The following is a 21930-nucleotide window of genomic DNA, read 5'->3' as shown; positions in this document are numbered from 1 at the left end:
TACCAAAGTAAGAAAGAATAACACAATCGCCATTTTCTTTGTTAGATCATACCCCAAGTGTGAAAAAAGGTAGATATTATCAGGTAACAGATCATTTACTTTTGTTTTTTCTGAAAGACCCACTGCACACTGAGCACTGAGAGAAAGAAGAGATTACACTGGCTCAAACATTTGAAGTCTCTTTCTTAGAAGCAGATACACTTAACTTGTACTATAAGGACATTCAATATAATAGCAGTAAAAACACTGTTTTACTTATATACTAAAAAATGTTCTGAGTAATTTTCACTTATTAATTCATTTAGTATCTAGTCAGGGAAAGCAAGAAAGGTGTGACATGGGAAAGCATACAGTATGCCTAAGTGACATTTGATGCGAGTGGATCTAATGATGTTTAGCCTGAGTGTAAACAACATAAAAATAAAATTGGAGCAGCCAAATAAGGCAGAATGCAGTAGCCAATAAAAGGCAAGTTAATTTAAATTTCATGAAATAAATAATAGGGGGAGCATAGATTTATCTTGTCAGGCTACTAAAAAAAAAGACATATTCTAGGCAAACAAAAATACAAAATTACCACCATCAAGAACAAAAAAATTCTCACCAACTACAATTAGGAATGGGGAAAAAATAAAAGCATGAGGGAATATAGTTCTTACTGATATTGAAGTAAAGCAAGAACATGAAAAATATTAGAAGCTTACAAAGAAAAAATACTCAAGAATACAAAAGAAATAGTTTGTCACGTGTGCTTAATAATTTTGTTACCAATTTCTGGTTTTATCAGACTATAACTAGGGAATGTCTTATTTCCTACTCCGTAGGATTTACCGAGGGTTTCCTTTTAGCATCAAATACACTTCCACTTGTTTGCAAATGTTTTTTAGGCACTAAAATAGGTCTTTTTCTCATTTTTTTTTTTTAGGTACCAACAGAAGGATAACTGTAAAATTAAGGAGACTGTAGTTTTGTTACATTAATCTGATGAATATGAACTTGTAATCCTATTAATCTATAGGTAATTTGTTTAAATAGTATCAAGTACTACTATACAACACGTAACACTGAAAACATTGTTTCCTCCCTTCTCCTCAAGAACCAAATTTTAGTAGACTTTATTACCTTTCTTAGTTTTATCTTTGTGCTATTAAACACAAAAAAGCCAGTATTACTTGCTTGTCTGCATAAATGATATCCCTGGACCCCTAAATTTGAACAATCAGAAAAACAGTTTACATTCCTTCTCAAGCATTACCCTTTTCTCTTCTAATTTTATCATATATATATTCTTCCTCTACTTCTAAAGTAGGTGATACTAGGAAGAGATTCTTAGAAAACATTTTAAATAATGTCCAACTCCTAGACTGACCACCTAGATTATAATCCCCCCTGGGTTCCTCACTAACCTTTCTGGTACTCACTAACTCACCTGGGTAGTTCTGGTATAGAGATTCTTCCTCCAATATCCATGGCTCCTTTCCTTCTTCCAACTTGAAGATCACCGATGGCTTTTTAATGAGATACCCTGTAAAAGGAAAAACGACATAGTTTGGACATGGGCTACAGCAATTCTAAAGGAGAGAGGACATAGAATTTCCAGAGCTGCACCTTGATGATGCTCATTTAAACCTTCACAGGATGTGACAATACAAAAATTGTTCCTTGTGCTCAAAAGAGATTAATAACCTCAGACTCCTGAAGCAAAAGTCTCAACAATATTAACTCTGAAAGATCAAAAGTTTTGGTATCTAAGAAATAAAATGCATGCTATACAAAATCTGATGTGAAAACTGCTTACCCACTGAGACAAGGTGACTGTAGTTCTCCAGCATCACATCCTTATACAGGGTCCTCTGAGCAGGGTCCAGGCACTGCCACTCCTCCTGGGAGAAGTCCACAGCCACATCTCCAAATGACAGTGACCCCTGGAACAGCACATTTCTGCTCAGTCTGAAGTGGTCACAATTGGGGCGGCACAGGAAAGAAATATGGAAACAAATTCTTCCCACTGTTGAGAATTGATGTTACAATATGCCTACTGTGTACATTACCTTGTATTAGGTTTTATAGAAGAAAAGTAAAAGAACATTCTGCTTATTTTATTAATGCTCTACACCTTGAAATGCCCTGGATGTGAACACTAAGGAGAATAAAACACTGTTCTTGTTCTCTAGAAAACTAAATATTACACAGACACAACACAGTCCAAAATTGAAAATAAGATATTACTAGAACATATTAAAATATGTAAAAAGTAGGGGCGCCTGAGTGGCTCAGTCATCAAGCGGCTGCCTTCGGCTCAGGTCATAATCTCAGGATCCTGGGATCAAGGCCTGCATTGGGCTCCCTGCTCTGCAGGGAGCCTGCTTCTCCCTCTCTCGCTGCTTGTGTGTTCCCTCTCTTGCTGTCTCTTTCTGTCAAATAAATAAATAAAATAAAAAAAAAAGAATATGTAAAAAGTAAAGAAAATGTAAAATGTATACTGGAGTCAGAAAAGAAAGATTAACTATCTCATATCACAACTTGTGCTTAATTGAAGAGTTAAAGCTGTAGGGCCTGTGAGTGTGAAACCCCTTCAGACCACAGACATGGAGGAGACTTGCACCTTCTTACAGGCATCTTTTCTTTTCCTTCCTCCCCCTCTCCCCCGCCTTTTTTTTTTTTTTAATTTGCTTATTTATTTTAGAGAGGAGAGGAGGGACAGGGGGAGAGTGAGTCTCAAGCAGATTTTGCACTGAGCACAGAGCTCCCTGCAGGGCTCGATCTCATGACTCTGAGATTATGACCTGAGCCAAAACCAAGAGCAGGATACTCAACTGACCATGCCACCCAGGCGCCCCTTTACAGGCTTTTTCTCTGTGAACCCCACTGGGCATTTACTCTATTCCTTGAGGGAGGGCAGGATTATGCACTGAGTCTACAACTATAGCTGGGTGCGGGGGGGTGGGGAGGGGCAAGAGAACCAAGAAGGACACAGGACAGACATAAGGACACAGAGCAGGGTGCCTAAGTGGCTCAGTTGTTAAGCATCTGCCTTCTGCTCAGGTCATGATCCCAGGATCCTGGGATTGAGCCCCGCATCAGGATCCCTGCTCAGTGGGAAGCCTGCTTCTCCCTCTCCCACTCCCCCTGCTTGTGTTCCCTCTCTCACTGTCTGTCTCTGTCAAATAAATAAATAAAATCTTAAAAAAAAAAAAGGGTGGGGGGACAGGGCAGACCTAACACTGACGCTATATTGGAGTGAGACAACACATTCTGCCCACAACTTCTCATCACCAAGCTAACAAGCTTAGAATAACAAGTACCAATAGAATATTGCTGACTGAAAGACAGGAAATAAATAAAAGCATGTAAAGAGACCCTCTCTGAGACACAGAGCAAAGAGAACCCTTAAAACTCAGAATTGAACAGAAATAGCTCTGGTAAATGAACCTGTATCCTAAAACACAAGGTATCTCTACAGAAAGTCGAAGTCTATGCCTCATTGAGAGTAGTAACAGAAAAATAACTCTCAAATCCTGCCAAACTCCTAACTAGTTAAACCCCTGGACTAAAGGCCTAGCAGGGAATTACCCATTTCCAGCAATGAAACGTAGTTACCCCAGTTCAGAGTATGACACAAGATATATACATTTCAACAAAAAGTTACAAAGCATATGAAAAGGAAAGAAACTAACAAAATACTACCAAGATACAGAGTAACCATCAGAAACAGATATTACATAGATGTCGAAACTATCCAACAGAACTTGAATTATAACTAATTATGTTAAAGACTCTAAGGTATGTTAAGACTCAAAAGGTACATGACATGCAAAATCAAATGGATAATTTCAGCAGAGAACCAAATGGAAATCTAGAAATGAGAACACAGTAACAGATGAAAAACATCTTCAAAAGGCTGATCAGCAATCAGCAGAGTTAAGGAAAGAATCAATGAACTTGAAGATGGGTCAAGAGAAATTACCCAAACTGAAACTTAAGGACAAAAAAAGTGAAAAATAGAACATAACATTAAAAAGCTGTGAAATAGGGGTGCCACAGTGGCTGAGCCAGTTAAGCAGCTGCCTTCAGCTCAGGTCATGATCCTGGAGTCCTGGGATTGAGTCCTGCACTGGGCTCCTTGCCCAATGGAGAACCTGCTTCTCCCTCTGCCCCTCACCCCTCTCATGCTCTCTCTTGTGCACGTGCTCTCTCTCTCTAATAAATGAATAAAATCTTAAAAAAAAAAGTTGTGAAATCTGTGAAATACAATAAAATGTTCCGACATATACATAATTTGGACGTGGGTGGGGGGAAGAATGGGACAGAAGAAACACTTTCAGAAATAGTGTCTTAAAATTACTCGCAACTGGGCTGCCTGGGTGGCTCAGTCCGTTAAGCATCCAACTTTTAATTTCGGCTCAGATCGTGATCTCAGGGTTGTGGGATTGAGCCACACGTCGGGGTCCCCAGGCAATGGAGAGTCTGCTTGAGATATTCTCTCTTGTCCCTCGGAGCCCCCCGCCACCCCAAAGATAAACAGATAAATCTTAAAAAAAATGTTGCAATTAATGACAGAAAACAAACCAAAAATCCAAGAAGTTCAACAATACCAAGCTGCATTAATGCCTCCCAAAAGCATAAAGACACACAACATATTAAAACTGCTAGAGAGAGAGAGAGATTGAGAATGAGAATCCTGAAAGCAGCCAGTGAACAAGAAAATATTACAAAAAAGGAATAAAGATACAATTAAAGCAGACTTTTTACCAGGAACCATATAAACTAGAACACAATAAAATGACATACATAAAATGTTAGAAGAAATGTTATAATCACAGCACAAAAGGAGCAGTTTGAAAAGCACCTGGGTATATTTCAAGATTTACTAACTAATTTGAAAATGTGTACAGGAAGTGCTGGGATCTACAAAAGCTTTCTCCAGAAACAACAGAGCTGGAGGGCAATATTTTCCTTGCCCTCCCAAAGCCCAGCCAGATGCTTACAGAGCCAGTGCAAACACTCTCCATCTACCTTTCTAGCACAATGTGCCCCACCCCAGTGCTGCCCCACCTAACCCACCCTGGGTTTGGTGCTCCTCCAAAGTGGCTTCCACCCCACCATAGCTGGTGGGCAGCCCCAGCAAAGAAGGTGCCTCTCCAATGTGACTCAAGGCCTGAGCAGGAGGGGAACTAATCCCACACACCAATGTGCCAAGACTCTAAGCTGGCTGTGCAGGGAGCAAGTGCTGCCCATCAGTGTACCCAAGCTGTCCCAGTGGCTAAGTGCAGACAACCAGGATGAGAGCAAGCCTTGCACACCAGTGTGCATGCAGCAGGCAAAGCAGGTCATTACATGTAGCTAAGCTGAGAGTGAGATACACCTACCAGCATGCCCACAGCAATCGTGGCTCAGCAACAATGCAACACTCCTGAAGCATCTGGTTCTAGTGACCAGGGGGACTGCATTACAGGGAACAGGGTCCCTTCTACACAAGGTGAGTACTTTCAAGACCAGTATACATAGCTGACCTACCTATTACACAGAAACAGAGAGGTAGACAAAATGAGGAGACAGAGGAACATGTTCCAAATGAGAAGAACAAGACAAAACCAAAAAAAGACCTAATCAAAATAAACATAAGCAATATGCCAGATAGAGTTCAAAGTAATGGCCATAAAGATACTTACTAAACTGGACAGAAGAGTGGATGAAGTGACTGAGATCTTCAACAGAGAGATACAAAAGATAGAGAAGAACCAGCTGGAACTGAAGGACAGAATAAAATGAAAAATATACTAGAATACTTCTTCAACAGAGTGGAGGATGAAGAAGAATGGATCAGCAATCTTGAAGATAGAGTAATGGAAAGCAACCAAGCTAAACGGCAAAAAGAAAAAGCTACATTAAAAAATGAGGATAGGTTAAAAGACCTCTGTGACCTCATCAAGCCAAGTATCATTTGGATTATAGGGGTACCAAAAGAAAAGAGACACAAGGAAGCAGAAAAATTATTTGAAGAAATAACAATTGAAAACCTCCCTAACCTGGAGAAGGAAATAGACATCTAGGTCCACAATGCACAGAGGGCCCCAAACAAGATGAATTCAAGGAGGTCAAAACCAACACACATAATTAAAACAAAATTAAAGATAAAGACAGAATCTTAAAAGCAGCAAGAGAAAAGCAGTTACACACAAGGTGAACCCCATAAGGCTATCAGCTGATTTTTTCAGCAGAAACTTTACAGGCCAGAAGAGAATAGTATGATATAGTCAAGGTGCTATAAGAAAAACAAAACAAAACAAAAAAACCTACAACAAAGAATATTCTACCCAGAAAGGCCACCATTCAGAACTGAAGAAGAGATAGAGTATCCCAAACAAACGGAAGTTAAAGGAGTTCATCAAACAAGCTTTATAAGAAATATTAAAGGGACTCTTTTAAGTGGAAAGAAAAGGCCACAATGAGAAGAAAATTAAGAAGGAAAAAAATTTCACTGGTAATAGCAAACGTATAGTAAAGGTAGTAGATTAGTCACTTATAAAGCCAGTATAGAAGTTAAAATGCAAATGTAGTAAAATCAATTATATCTACAAAAATTACTCAAGGGATACACAAAATAAAAGGATACAGAATGTGACATCATATATGTAAAATGTGGAAGAGGGAGTAAAAATTTAGTGCTTTTATAATGTGTTCAAACTTAAGCAACCTTCAACATAATATAGATTACCATATACATAGGATATTGTATATGAATCCCATGGTAACCACAAACTTAAAATCTGTAACACATGCACAAAAAAATAAAGAGAAAGGAATCCAAACATAAGACTATAAAAACCATCAAACCACAATGGAACAGAGTAGAAGAATGGAACAGAAAACAACTAGAAAACAATTAACAAAACATCAGTAAGTACATACCTATCAATAATTACTTTAAGTGTAAATGAACTAAATGTTCCAATCAAAAAACACAGGGTGATGTAATGGATTAAAAAAACAAGATCCATCTATATGCTATCTAAAGACACAGGCCAACTCAAAGTAAAGGAATGGAAAAAAATATTCCAAACAAATGGAATAATCATTAAAAACAAACAAACAAAAAAACGCAGGGGATATCAAAATCAAACAGAATAGACTTTGAAACAAAGATGGTAACAAAAACCAAAAAAGGTCAGGATCAATCCAACAAGAGAATATAACAATTGAAAATATATACTCACCCAACATAAACAGAATTCAAATTCACGAGGCAATTATTACCATATGAAAAGAGAAATTGACACTAATACAATAATGGTAGGAAACATTAACAACTTGCTTACATCAATGCATGGATCATCCAAACAAAAAATCAATACAGAAACAGTGGCTTTGAATGATCCATTAGTTTAGATAGACATAACAGATATCTATAGAACGCTCTACCCACAAACTGCAGAACACACATTCAAGGGCATATGGAACATTCTCCAGGATAGATCACATGCTAGACCACAAAGCAAGTCTCAATGAATTAAAGATGATTGAAATCATACCAAACATCTCTTCCAACTACAACAGGAGAAAACTAAAAATCGGTTACAAGAAAAAAACTAGAAGAAATACAAATATGAGAATCTAAATCTAAACCTAGGGGCACCTGGGTGGCTCAGTCGTTGGGCGTCTGCCTTCGGCTCGGGTCATGGTCCCAGGACCTGGGATCGAGCCCCGCATCGGGCTCCCTGCTCATTGGGAAGCCTGCTTCTCCCTCTCCCATTCCCCCTGCTTGTGTTCCCTCTCTCGCTGTGTCTCTGTCAAATAAATAAAATATTTAAAATAAATAAATAAATAAATAAATAAATAAATAAAAACCTAAATAACATGTTACTCAACAACAAATGGGTCAATGAAGAAATCAAAAAGAAAATCTGGAGAGAAATGAAAATGAAAATGCAACAGTCTTAAATCTTGGAGATGCAACAAAAGCAGTACTAAAGGAAATTTATAGTGATCAAGACCTACATCAAAAACAAGAAATAACTCAAATAAATGATCTAACCTTACACTGAAAGGAACTAGAAAAAGAAAAAACAAAACCCAAAGTTAGCACAGAGAAGGAAATAACAGAGGGGTGCCTGAGTGGCTCAGTTGGTTAAGCATCTGAGTCTTGATTGCAGCTCAGGTCATGATCTCAGGGTAGTGCGCCCTGTGTTGGGCTCTGCACTCAGCAAGGAGTCTATACTTGAGATTCTCTCTCTCCATGTCCCTCTGTAGCTCTCTCCCCCTGAGCTGTCTCTGTCTTTCTAAAATAAATAAATAGGGGGCACCTGGGTGGCTCAGATGGTTGAGCGTCTGCCTTCGGCTCAGGTCATGATCCTGGGGTCCTGGGATCGAGCCCCACATCGGGCTCCTGGCTCAGCGGGGAGCCTGCTTCTCCCTCTCCCTCTGCCTCTCTCCCTGCTCATGCTCTCTCTCTCTCTATCTCTATCTCTGTGTCTCAAATGAATAAATAAAATCTTAAAAATAAATAAATAAATAAATTTTAAAAATAAAATAAATAAATAAATCTAAAAAAAAAGAGAGAGAGAGAAGGAAATAATAGAGATCAGAGCAGAAATAAATGAAACAGAGATGAGAAAAAAGAAAAAAGAAAAGATCAATGAGGCTAAGAGCTGGCCCTCCGAAAAGACAAATTAGCCAGACTAATCAAGAAAAAAAGTGAGAGGACTCAAACATAATGAGAGAGGATTAGTTAAAATTGACACCATAGAAGTACAAAGGACTATAAGAGATTACTATAAAAAATTACATTGGTAAAACCTAGAAAAAAATTGACAATCTAGAAAAAATGGATAAATTTCTAGAACATATAGTCTCTTCTGAGACTGAATCATGAAGAAATAGAAAAATCTGGGGGAAAAACACAATTACTAGAAATAAAATTGAACTGGTAATCACAAAACTCCCAAAAAACAAAAGTCCAGGACCAGATGGCTTCGCAGGTGAATTCTACCGAAGATTTAAAGAAGAGTTAATACCTATCATTCTCAAACTATTCCAGAACACAGAAGAGGAAGGAATGCTTCCTAATTTATTATATGAAGTCAGCATTACTCTGATAGGAAAGCCAAAGACACTATAAAAGAAAATTATACACCAATATCTCTCAGGAAGACAGATGGAAAAATTCTCAACAAAATATTAGCAAACCAAATCCAACAATACATTAAAAAAATCACTCACCAGGATCAAGTGGGATTTATTCCAGGAATGGAAGGATGGTTCAATATACACAAATCAATCAATGTCATATTCAATGGTGAAAAGCTGAAACCTGTTGCCTAAGATCAGGAACATGACACTCTTAACCACTTTTATTCAACATAGTACTGGCATTCTTAGCCATAGCAAGCAGACAAGAAAAGGAAAAGGCATCTGAATTGATAAGGTGCAAGTAAAACTGTATTTGCAAGTAACATCATACTATATATAGAAAAACCTAAAGACCCCACCAAAAAACTATTAGGTCTAATAAATGAATTCAGTAAAGTTGTAGGATACAAAATTAATATACAGAAATCTGTTCTGTTTCTATACACTAATAACAAAATAGCAGAAAAAGAAATTTTTAAAATACCATTAACAACTGTATCACAGAGCATAAAATACCTAGGAATAAATTTAACTTAAGAGGTGTAAGACCTGTATTCTAAAAATTTAACATATTAATGAAAGAAATTGAAGCCAACACAAATAAATTGAAAGATATATTAACCTCATACATTGGAAGCAATATTGTTAAAATTAAAATGTCCATACTACAGAAAGCAATCTATAAATTGCAGCCTATAGATCTGCAATCCCTATCAAAATACCAATAGTGTTTTTCACAGACTAGAACAAAAACTTCCTAAAATTTGTATGGAACCTACGGAAGGCCTCAAATAGCCAAAGCAATACTGAGAAAGAAGAACAAAGTTTGAGGTATCACAATCCTAAATTTCCAGAAATACTACAAAGTTACAATAATCAAAACAGTATGGTACTGTTGCAAAAATACATATATAGGTCAATGGAACAGAATTGTGAGTCTTTATGCACACATAAAGAGAGGGAGAGAGAACACCAATTAATCTATGACAGTGGAGGCAAGAATATACAATTGAGAAAAGACACTCTCTTCAATAAATGGTGCTGGGAAAACTGGACAGCTACATGCATTAAGAATGAAACTGGACCACTTTCTTACACTATAGACAAAAATAATCTCAAAATAGATTAAAAACTTAAATGTAAAACTTGAAACCATAAAATTCTGAAAAGAAAATACAGGTAGTAATCTCTTGGATATCAACCTTTGCAATACTTTTCTGGATCAGTCTCTTCATGCTAGGGAAACAAAAGCAAAAATAAACAGGAATACATCAAACTGAAAAGCTTTTGCACAATGAAGGAAACCATCAACAAGATGAAAAGGAAGCCTAATGAATGGGAGAAACTCTCTGCAAATGACATGTCTGAGAAGGGGTTAATATCCAAAATATATAAAGCATTCACACAAACATCAAAAAAACCCCAAATAATCCAATTAAAAAGTGGACAGAATGGTGGGAAAGTGTTGCCCCCACTATGAAAAACAGTATGGAGGTTCCTCAAAAAATTAGAAATAGAACTATATGACCCAGTAATTCTTCTACTGGGTATTCACACAAAGAAAACAAAAATAAGAATTCAAAAAGATACATGCACCCCTGTTTTTATTTATAATAGCCCAGATATGGAAGCAGCAATAGTGTCCACCGATAGATTAACGGATAAAGATGTAGTATACATACACAATGGAGTATTATTCAGCCATGAAAAATTAGAGCTTGCCATTTGTGACATGGATGAACCTAGAGGGTATTATGTTAAGTGAAACCAGACAAAGACAAATACCATATGATTTCATTTATATTTCACTTACATTTAGAATCTAAAAAATAAAACAAATGAGCAAACAATAGCAAAAGAGAAACAGACTCATAACAACAAAAAAGAGAGTAACAGGGCGCCTGGGTGGCTCAGTTGGTTAAGCGACTGCCTTCGGCTCAGGTCATGATCCTGGAGTCCCGGGATCGAGTCCCACATCGGGCTCCCTGCTCAGCAGGGAGTCTGCTTCTCCCTCTGCCACTCTCTCTCTCTCTCTCTCTCTCTCAAATAAATAAATAAAATCTTAAAAAAAAAAAAAAAAAAAAAAAAAAAAAAAAAAAAGAGAGTAACAGACCCATAAACACAGACAACAAACTGGTGGTTGCAAAGAGTACAGGGGAGGGGGGAGTGGGAGAGATTAGTGAAGGAGATTAAGAAGTACAAACTTCCCAATTATAACATAAATAAGTCACAAGGATGAAAAAGTACAGCATAAGAGATATAGTCAAGGGGCACCTGGGTGGCTCAGTCGTTAAGCGTCTGCCTTCAGCTCAGGTCATGATCCCAGGGTCCTGGGATCAAGCCCCCCACTGGGCTCCCTGCTCAGCTGGAAGCCTGCTTCTCCCTCTCCCACTCCCCCCTGCTTGTTTTCCCTCTCTCGCTGTGTCTCTCTCTCTGTCAAATAAATAAATCTTTTAAAAAAAAGAAATACAGGGCGCCTGGGTGGCTCTCAGTTGGTTAAGCGACTGCCTTCGGCTCAGGTCATGATCCTGGAGTCCCTGGATTGAGTCCCGCATCGGGCTTCCTGCTCGGCAGGGAGTCTGCTTCGTCCTCTGACCCTATCCCCTCTCAGGTGTTCTCTCTCTCTCATTCTCTCTCTCTCAAATAAATAAATAAAATCTTTCAAAAAAAAAATACAGTAAAAAATACTGTAACTTACTTACAGTGATAAGCATTTCATGTTATAGAATAGTTAAGTCACTATGTTTTACATCTAAAACTAATTTAATATTATGTCAACAATACTTCAATTAAAAGTTAAAAAAACTTCAAAACTAAAAAACAAAAACAACTCCCCCCCCACAAGATAACTTCAAGAATTATTTACTGAAAACATCTTCAAAAATGAAGAAATAGGGGTGCCTTGGTGCCTCAGTCAGTTAAGCATCTGCTTTTGGCTCAGGTCATGATCTTGGGGTCCTGGATCAAGCTCCATGTCTGGCTCCCTGCTCAGTGGGGAGCCTGCTTCTTCCTCTCCCTCTGCCCTTCCCCCTGCTTGTGCTCTCACTCTCTCAAATACATAAATAAAAAAAAATTTTTTTAAATAAAGAAACAATACCTTCCCAGAAAAATAAAAATTTAAGGAATTCTTTACCAGCCAAACTACTCTGCAAGAAATATTAAAGGAGGGATGCCTGCGTGGCTCAGTTGGTTAAGCATCATCTGCCTTAGGCTCAAGTTCCGTATCAGGCTCCTTGCTCAGCAGGGAGCCTGCTTCTCCCTCTGCCTGCCTCTCTCACTCTCTCATTTTCTCTGACAAATAAATAAAAAAAATCTTAAAAAAAAAAAAGAAATATTAAAGGAATATGGCACCAGTGAAACTTGAATCTACACATAAAAATGAAGAGTGACAGAAATGGAATAAAAAAGGAAAATTTAAGTTAATTCCTCCCTGCCCAATTTTTAAGTGTTCTAAAGCAAAGGTTGGAAATTTTTTTCTGTAATGAACTAGACAGTAAACACTGTATTGTGAAGGTAGCCCCAAACAATACATAGAAGAAAACATGAGGCTGTCTTCCCAGGAAACTTAATTTGTGAAAGCAGATAGGGAGCTGAATTTCACCCATGGGCTGCAGGTTGCCAATCCTTATTCTAAAGGATAACTGACTGTCCAAAGCATAAATAGTAGTATTGTCTCATGTTCACATAGCATATGTTAAAGTAAAATGTATGGAGCAATAGCACAGAGAATAGGAAAGAATAATTGGGAATATACTGATGTAAGGTCATTATACTATAACATCATGTGGTTTAATATCTGAAGGGAGGCTCTGATTAATTAAAAACAGGTATTATAAGTGTTTGGCTTTTTTAAAAGTAAAAAAAAAGAGGTATAAATAATAAGTCAAGGAGAGCCTAGGTGGCTCAGGTGGTTAAGCGTCTGCCTTTGACTCAGGTCATGATCTCAGGGTCCTGGGATCAAGCCCCACGTTGAGCTCAGCTCATCAGGGAGCCTGCTTCAACCTCTCCCTCTGCCTGCCGTTCCTCCTGCTTGTGCGCGGGCATTGTCAAATAAATAAAATCTTAAAAAAAAATAAGACAGCAGCAATGATAAAATGAAACAATAGAAAACAAATTCCAAAGGAAAAAAAGATAAAAAGAAATAAAGAAGAGAACAAATAGAAAAATAGCTAGCAAAATGGAAGATTTTAATCCACTATATTGACAACCAATTTTTAAATATGAATGTTCTAATCAAACCAGATAGAAAGATTATCAGATTAGGTTAAAAAACAGGACCAATTATATACTAACTACAAGAAACTGACCTTAATTACAAAAATACATAAATTAAAAGTAAAAAAATAAAGAAATACAACATAAACAATAATCCAAAGAAAGCTGGAGTAGCTACGTTAATATCAGACAAAACAGACTATATAATAGGAAATATTACTGAAGATAAATAGGCACATTACATTAATGATAAATGGTCAATTTTCCAAGACAAAACTAAATGTACATGTACCTAACAAAGGAGCTTCAAAATATAGGAGGTAAAAACTGATAGAACTGAAAGGAAAAACAGACAAAAATTAATATAGTTGGACACTTCAGTATTTCTCTCAGTAATTAATAGAAGAAGATAACTGGAAAGAATACAGAAGTCCTAAACACCACCATCCCTGAACTAAACCTAAATGACGCATTTGTAGAACATGTCATCCCACAATTTTAGGGAAGTCTTTGTGTACCATTAAGAATCATTATAGGTTATTCTCCTTTTCACTACACTTCCTATTATAATGTTTGCTATTGCTATCAGCGACAGATGTATAGCTCAGCATTGACAACTTCAACATTAAGTACTTGAAGGTCAACTTCAACATTAAGTACCTGAAGGTCATCGTCATAGCCCCTTAGCCCTGCTACTAATCTGCTACTCCATATTTCCCACACAGTTGACATTTATTTATTTCTACGTTTATAGTTTAAAGGTTATATCTTATGCATAAGAACTAATGTAAAACAAAATAGGAATTAAAAAAAACCCAACTCACCTGGGGTTTGTTCATTTTCTGGTGTTCTTAAAAAAGCATGGAGATGTATGAAGATACAACTGAGAAATAATAGAAGAGAGATGAGTCATAAATGATCTTGCCTCCCTTCCAGCTCCTTGATTTACCTGCCTACAAATACGCTGCATACCGGTGGGTAAAATGCCTTTCTATGGGCCAATGTCCTGTTGGTTCCTAAAAAGAGAGGGAATGGCCACATAGAGGTAGTGCCAATAGACTCAAATACTTAATAACAGCCTCTCAAACAAACAAACCCAAACAAAACCCAAAAAACCCTGACTTTTAGTTGCCCATTTCAGACACATAAATACTCCTGCCATGGCCAATTACAGACTACCAACATGATGTCACTGAACAGAGCTGGGAAGAAATGTGCAATAGCATACCATTATATAGGATTTTTACCATAATGATAGATAGTCTCAAGAACACAGAAATGAGTGAAAAGAAGGAAAGTACTTAGAAGTCATGAGTTTTGAATATGATCATAGCCATGAGGAGCTTAAGCAGACAGCTACTAAATGTAGTGCAGGATCCTAGAAAGGAACTCAGAAGAGAAAAAAGAACATTACAGAAAAACTGAGGAAATATGAAAACATATGCACTTTACTGGTTCATTAATTGGGACAAACATACCATACTAATGTAAGATGTTAAAAATAGAGGAAATTAATGTAGGGTCTACAGAGTTGTCACTGGATGAACTGGGGAGACCCTGGGCCCTGGAGCCTCAACCAGGCCCAACCCAAAAGTGTCCCCAAAGGTTCCTGGTCTCATCACGAGGAAGAATTCAAGGACAGACACAACACAGTGGGGAAGTTTATTATTAAAGTGAAACTACACTCTCAAGATATGAGAACAAGAGAGAGCGAGCAAGCATGCTCAAGAACTGTGGGTGTTGGGAGTCTGTGTTTCTCTGTTATGTACAGTTGTTAACTAGGGGGTAGAATATTCATTATGCGGGGCGGGGATTTCTTGGAAGCAAGGGTTTTTTTCCTTCCTTATTTGGAGTTTCCTGTCATGGCACCCACCTTCGTGGGCCTATCTGGATGGATCCAGCTTTCTTGTGGCTTTGTTTTGGAGTGATGCCAGCTCAGGCCTCTGACTTTCCCCACCGCTGCCTGTGACTTCCTTGTTGATGGTGCCACCAGGCCTCCTGTTAGAACCCGGATAATTGCTTTTGACAGAATCTCTGCATTATATTGACCATAATTCTTTAAGTCTAAAATAACTTAGGGGCGCCTGGGTGGCTCAGTTGTTAAGCGTCTGCCTTCGGCTCAGGTCATGATCCCAGGGTCCTGGGATCGAGCCCTGCATTGGGCTCCCTGCTCCGCAGGAAGCCTGCTTCTCCCCCCCCACTCCCCCTGCTTGTGTTCCCTCTCTCACTGTCTCTCTCTCTCTGTCAAATAAATAAATAAAATCTTAAAAAAAAAATTTAAAAATAAAAAAAATAATTTAAAAATTCATCAAAGGAAAATGTAAAGAATATCCACTTAATACAAAAGAAGGCAGTAAAGGAGAAACAAAAGAACAAAAAAGACATGAGATATATAAGGAAAGTATAGCAAAATGGTGGGCATAAATCTAACCAAGTCAACAATAACATCAAATGTGAAAGGGTTAAACATAGCAGTAAGGTGTCTGATGTGGTGGGGACCCAGCTAGACCCCAAAACCTGACCTTCACAGCCAGCTGGTTGTACCCACCTCTGTCCCCCATTTGTCCTTTAGCTCTTCTTTCCAGCTTATCTCTTAAATCAGACAAATGGAAACTGAAACCACCCCTCAGGCAACTGCCCTGACAAAACCTCCAGCCGCCCGGACCACCCAGACCAGTTGGAGCTTAACCTCTGGACTCACACCTGCACAGATGCACCACGGAGCAACCTCTGGAATGATCAACAACTACCTCTACCTCATTGTAAAACTAAAATCTCTGCCCAAAAATGAACACAAGTCTCATTTACTAACATACACTGTATGTATAAGCATGTTTCCTTAAGACATATGCCTGACCTTATGCCTGCCTCTACATACGATGACAAGGCTTCCCTAACCCTAAACAAAGGAACTATCCACCCTTGCTCGGAGAGTCAGGGCTTTGGAAGTGGTTCCCCGTGATCTCCTTACTTGCTGCAAATAAATTTTGCTTCGTGCAACAATCCACCTGATGTAGTTCTAGGACACACCAAGGAGCAATCTCATGTTAGTTTGGTCACAAATTTGGCAACCCAGATGGGACTGTTGTCCCTCTGAGGTTCTGCCCTCTGGTTACCTGGTTTCCAAAGGATGGAGCAGTGAGCAGCGGCAGCCCTTCTGGGCTAACCCATTCAATTAACCAGGACTGGGGGTGGAATCCTTGGAAGGGGCTCTCCTTTCTTGGGGTCTGTGCTGCTGGACTGGTGTTGCTGCCCCCTTGAAGACACTGTGGCCACTCCAAGCCTCTTGCTGAGAATCTCTCCACAAGGGTAAGTGGTGCCAAGCCTACGGCACGACTGTAACAGTATTTTCTTTGAGTTGTCTCACAAAGCCTGGCAGTTTGGCAGTCGGTTAAGAACAGGGCCTCTCTAGTCAAAACTCCAGGGGATTGAACGCTCATTATAGTCGAGTCAGACATCCCTGGGTGGCAAAGGATAACACCTGGCCATTCAGAGGCTGAATGCTTTAGCCTGGCAGTTGGGAAGTGGCCCAAATGAGACTAGTCTAGAATCAGCAAGGGTGAAGGATATCTCCATCTTCTGTTTGACCTGTTAATGTTTGTTGGGGACATCTGACACTGTTCCAGGTTTGTTTTTCCTCTTAAAAGGGAAGTGTGCCTTGAGTTACTGAATCTAAACTAGGTTCTCCCTGCGCCATTCCCCAAGTAAATCCTTTGGGACTGCCTCGATGTTGAGGGGCTAGAAGAGGCAGCCTGTGCACCAGACCACTGCTCCTCAAGGCACAACTACCCAGACCCACTTGGACACCTTAGCATTAACCACTCTCCTTGTGGGCTTGGTTTTAAGTCAACCGAGTCTCATACATATTGTGGGTAAGGTTGTGTGTAACCATTAACACTGTAAGTTACCTTGAGGAAGGGTAAGAGGAGACCCTAAGAAAGAATCTCAGATTATGGGAGGGACAATTCCACCCTGAAGGAGAGCCTCCATTGGGCTGTAACCTCCAGAAATGGAAAGCGCTAGACTACCTTCCTTTAACCCAAAAACAGACGACTTTCTTCTGTAACACAGCCTAGCCACAATAACAGACTCTAGAGGATGAAGAGAAGTGGCCAGAAAATGGGACCTTAAGTTTTAATACAGCACTACAATTAAGCTTATTTTGTAAAAGAGAAAGAAAACGGGAAGAGATTCCATATGATCAGTGCTTTATGGCATTACATCAAAAGGAGGGCTGCAATAGGATTTGTAAAAAGGTAGAACTGAAAACCCTAAAAATGCGTCCTGTACCCTCTGGTGAATCAGGGAGTCTGTCCCCATCTCCATCTCCTCCTCCAAGTCATTAAATCGTAATAAGCCTTTGCCTTATTCCTCTGGTACTCAGGCCTCAGCTCCCCCAGCTTCATGAGCACCCATCTCTAATCCTTTACAAACGCCCCCAAAGCCTTCCCCAATGTCTTCTGTATCCCTTTAGCCTCCCTTGTCAGGTAGCACTACCAGATTAGGGACCTATTTTAAGCCAGGGATGGGATGTTGTCATTGAGACGAGTACCTGATGTTGATGGGTGTCTCGTTAATGTGCACGTCCCATTTTTGACCTCGGACCTGTATAACTGGAAGGCACACACTAAAGGGCTATGGGCTGACCTGTGATTTATACATTTAATGCAGGATATCTTTTTTACCCACAACCCATCTGAACAGATACGCAAGCTTTGCTAACCACTCTCTTAATGGTAGAAGAAAAGTTTGCTGTGTTAGCAGAAGCCAGACAGGAAGCTGATAAAGAATATCAGCCAGGATCAGGTTTTCAGAGACTAAATGAGGAAGCAGCGCTAAGAGCTGACTCTGAGGGGGATCCCAACTCCCACAATGAGAGAGAAAGTTTAGGGCATTATTGAGGGCTTCTTTTAAAAGCTATGAAGGAGGTAGGTAGATCTCCTGGTCCAAATTAAGGGAGATTCAACAAAGGACAGATGAAAATCCATCAGCCTTTTCAGAAAGACTACAAAACTCCCTAAGACGAAATATAAACTGGGACCCTGAAGCTCAGGGTAGTTGAATGGTCCTTAATAACCTATTTCATATCTCAAACTGCTCCAGACATCCAAAGGAAACTCCAGAATTGGCTATAAGTCCCGATACTCACCCTGCTCAGCTTCCAGAACTAGCTTTCAAGGTGTTCCATAACTGGATGTGACGGAGGACCTAAGAGAAGACCAGAAGATGAGAAGGCAAGCTGCTCTTTTGGTGGTAGCTCTCCAGCCTACATGAAGTAACCTGGAAGAGGAAAAGAAGACATCTATGGGTGAGTGCCCTGAGCCCCCTCTGTGGGACCAAGAGACCAACAACAAAGCTGGGATCCAATCAATGTGCACACTGTAAGCAGGAAAGGCACTGGAAACAGAACTGCCCGAACCGCTCCCGGAACAGAAGGAAGAAGGGCAAAGCAGGCTCATTTCGGCTGTCCCTAACTGAAGATGAGATATGACAGGGCCACAAGGCTCCCCAATTGGTCTTGGACCGTTAGATCCTCATCTCCCAAGAGAAGCCCTGAGTAACTCTCAGCAGTAGGAGGGAAGCCAGTTGAATTTTACTTGATACTGGAGTTAATTTCTCTGTACTCAACACCCAGAAGGGTAGCCTTTCTAACAAAAATTGTAATATGAAAGGAATCTCAGGAAAAGGAGACATCAAAAGGTTTCTGGATCCTCTGACTTGTGAAATAGGATCAAAGCTGTTAAAACACTCTTTTTGATATGTGCCAGAATGCCCCATATTCTTTTAGGATGAGATATTTTAGACAAATTGGGGCCCACAGTAAGTTCAGAACACAACAAATTAGCAATTAGAGTCCCTAAATACCAAGGAACTGAATTTATGTCATTATTACAACATATCCTCGTATTTAAAACAGGAAACTCCCCCCCAAAAAATCTTAAGGCAAGTCAACCCGAAAGTCTGGGTGTGAGGGCAGGTGGGGGCATGCCATTAACAACACATTTGTAAAAGTAAAATTGAAACAGATAGATTGCTGGCCCCAGATGCTATACAAGGGATCCACCCAGTAATTAACAAGCTCTTAAATGTGATTAACAGGTTGATTAGGTCATGCAGATCCCCATGTAACACCCCAATTTTACCTATTAAAAAGCTGGGAAGTGAGGAATACAGATTTGTTCAAGGCCTCGGAGCTGTTAATGAAGCTGCTTGAGACATACAACCTGTAATACCCAATCCCTATACTCTATGACCAACTACCGAGTAATAGTAAATATTACATGGTGTAAGATTGAAAGGATACCTTTTTCTGCATCCCACTAGATCCTAAATTCCAAGTACTATCTGCTTTTGAGTGGGAAGACTTTATCTATTTAATTTTAGAGGGAGAGAGAACATGAGAGTGAGCAGGAGGAGGGGCAGAGGGAAAGGGAGAGAATCTCAAGCGGACTCCTCGCTGAGCACGAGCACGACAGGAGGCTTGCTCCCACTACCCTGAGATCATGACCTCAGCTGAAGTCAAGAGGTCACTGCTTAAGTGACTGAGCCACCCAGGTGCCCCGGGCTTAATTATTTCAAGAGGACAGTGAAGCCTCCCTCAAGAGAGAAAAATGGTAATATGGAGCTAGCTTTACCAAAACCCCATATTCAGTCTTCCCACTAGGTAAAAAGAGCCTCAAAACTAATTCTGGTTGGTGTTAGACTGGCTGTCGGAGTAGGTGCCTCTTAGGGAGGTTTTATAGGTTATAAAGTCATTGCAAGGAAACTAACTGATGTCATAGAAACCTTAGCTAAAAACACAGGAAATGCCCTCAAAAACTTAGAAATTTCCCTGAACTCTTTAGCCAACGTAGCGCTAGACGATGATTAGCCCTGGACTACTTATTACCAAAAGAAGGAGGAGCATGTGCAGTAACAAACAGCTCATGCTGTACCTGGATTAATACTTCAAGTGAAGTGGAAATAGATATTAAAAAAATCTTCAACCAGGCAGCCTGGCTACATACTTTCAACCAAAAAGGAAGATCCCCTGATGAGGTCTACAGGCTATTAAAACAGCATTAACCAATACTACATGATTTCTCCCTGTCCTGAGGCCACTAATAATCCTACTGCTCTTAGACTGCTGTTTAGACTTTGCATCATTAACTGACTAATACAATTCTGTATAAGTACCGCGTGCTAACCGATTGCGCCACTGGAGCTCCCTAATACAATTCTATACAAATGCCTGGAGGCCAAAAATTACAGATGGTAGTAACATAAAGATAGGAGCAGCTTAGAGTTAAACCTAGTGACCCACAGACTTATCTAAAACTGGCTGAGGGAAAATTCTGCTCGGCTAACAATCTCGATGACTACATCCGTGTCCGGCAGGAACTATAGAAGGAGGACCTTTGCCCTGTGCCCCTCAAGAATGAGCAGCAGAATAAAACTAGAGGAGGGATTTATCACCTGCTAGACCCCAAGAGTGGACCTTTACTGCCCACCTGCTTGTACTCACTGACCTCTGTCCCACATTTTTCTTTAACCTCTTCTTTCCAGCTTCTCTCTTAACTCAGGCAAATGGAAACCAAAATCACCCCTCAAACAACAGCGACTGCCAGGACAAGGCCCAGACCACCCAGACCAGTTTGAGCTTAACCCCTGACTCTCACCTGCACAGGTAGGACCATGAAGTGACCTCTAGAATGACTACCACTTTTACCTCATTACAGTACTAAAATCTCCGTTCAAAGAGCACAAGCACCACTAACATAACATAGAATGTATGTATGTACTGGCATGTTTCCTTAAGAAACAACCTTATGCCTTCACTACATACAATGACCAAGATCCCCTTTCTAAATATTCACCCCTCCCTAAATAAAAGGAACCCATCCACCATCTCAGAGAGTCACGGCTTTCTAAGTTATCCCTCATGATTTTCTTATCTGCTGCAAATTTTCCTTTGCATGACAACTGGATCTGGTATAGTTTGTGTCTGTGACTCGTCAAGGAGCTAACTCAAGTTAGTTCGGTTACAGTGGCACCTCAACAGGAAAATAAAGAATTGCCATGCTATGCTCTGCAGTTCTAGGATCTATCCCTTTCTGGGACTATCGCCATTCTAAAACTCTGGAGAGGGATCAAAAGTCCCTAGGGTTCTCTTCAGGATGAGATTTCTGTTTCTGAAGTTGCAGCTCTTTATAATCTCACAGGAGTCCAGAGGTTCCTTGGAAATTAGGATATAAGATTAGAGGACAGGGGCGCCTGGGTGGCTCAGCTGGTTAAGCGTCTGACTTCAGCTCAGGTGATGATCTCAGGGACCTGGGATCCAGCCCCTAGTCAGGCTCCCCACTCTGTGCGGAGTCCGCTTCTCCCTCTGCCCCTCTCCCGGCTCCTCCTCTCTCTAATAAATAAAATCTTATTTTTTAAAAAAGATTTTATTTATTTATTTGACACAGAGAGAGAGAGAGTACAAACAAGGGGAGCAGCAAGCAGAGGGAGGAGGAGACTCCACACGGAGCAGGGAGCCCAATGCGGGGCTCGATCCCCTGACTCTGGGATCATGACCTGAGCCAAAGGCAGATGCTTAACCAACTG

At 39.9% G+C, this 21930-nt stretch overlaps 2 protein-coding genes across 3 annotated transcripts in view; both read right to left on the bottom strand.

The window, feature by feature from the left end:
- Nucleotides 1–1840, bottom strand: part of LOC123846390 (zinc finger protein 33B) — a 120610-nt gene extending 118770 nt beyond the window's left edge. For both annotated transcript variants that reach the window (XM_064594583.1, XM_064594582.1), the window contains exons 1-2: nt 1799–1840; nt 1430–1525 (exon numbers count right to left, since the gene is read on the bottom strand). The gene's annotated coding sequence lies outside the window, so the exon portion shown is untranslated. The remainder of the gene's footprint in view (nt 1–1429; nt 1526–1798) is intronic.
- The window catches only part of LOC123846388 (zinc finger protein 84-like), a 29457-nt gene that overhangs the window by 6977 nt on the left and 550 nt on the right, over nt 1–21930 (bottom strand). Inside the window, exons 2-5 of the mRNA XM_045877761.3 lie at nt 18494–18624; nt 14169–14227; nt 1799–1925; nt 1430–1525 (exon numbers count right to left, since the gene is read on the bottom strand). Coding sequence (XP_045733717.2) covers nt 1430–1525; nt 1799–1925; nt 14169–14183 — 238 coding nt within the window. The 5' untranslated portion in view covers nt 14184–14227; nt 18494–18624. The remainder of the gene's footprint in view (nt 1–1429; nt 1526–1798; nt 1926–14168; nt 14228–18493; nt 18625–21930) is intronic.

The sequence above is a fragment of the Mirounga angustirostris genome, unplaced genomic scaffold (genome assembly GCF_029215605.1).
Source record: "Mirounga angustirostris isolate CCGP_5_RB_7025 unplaced genomic scaffold, mMirAng1.0.hap1 SCAF_6, whole genome shotgun sequence".
Lineage (NCBI taxonomy): Eukaryota > Metazoa > Chordata > Mammalia > Carnivora > Phocidae > Mirounga > Mirounga angustirostris.
Note: the sequence above shows the minus strand (reverse complement) of the source record. Positions and strands in the feature narration are given on the sequence as shown.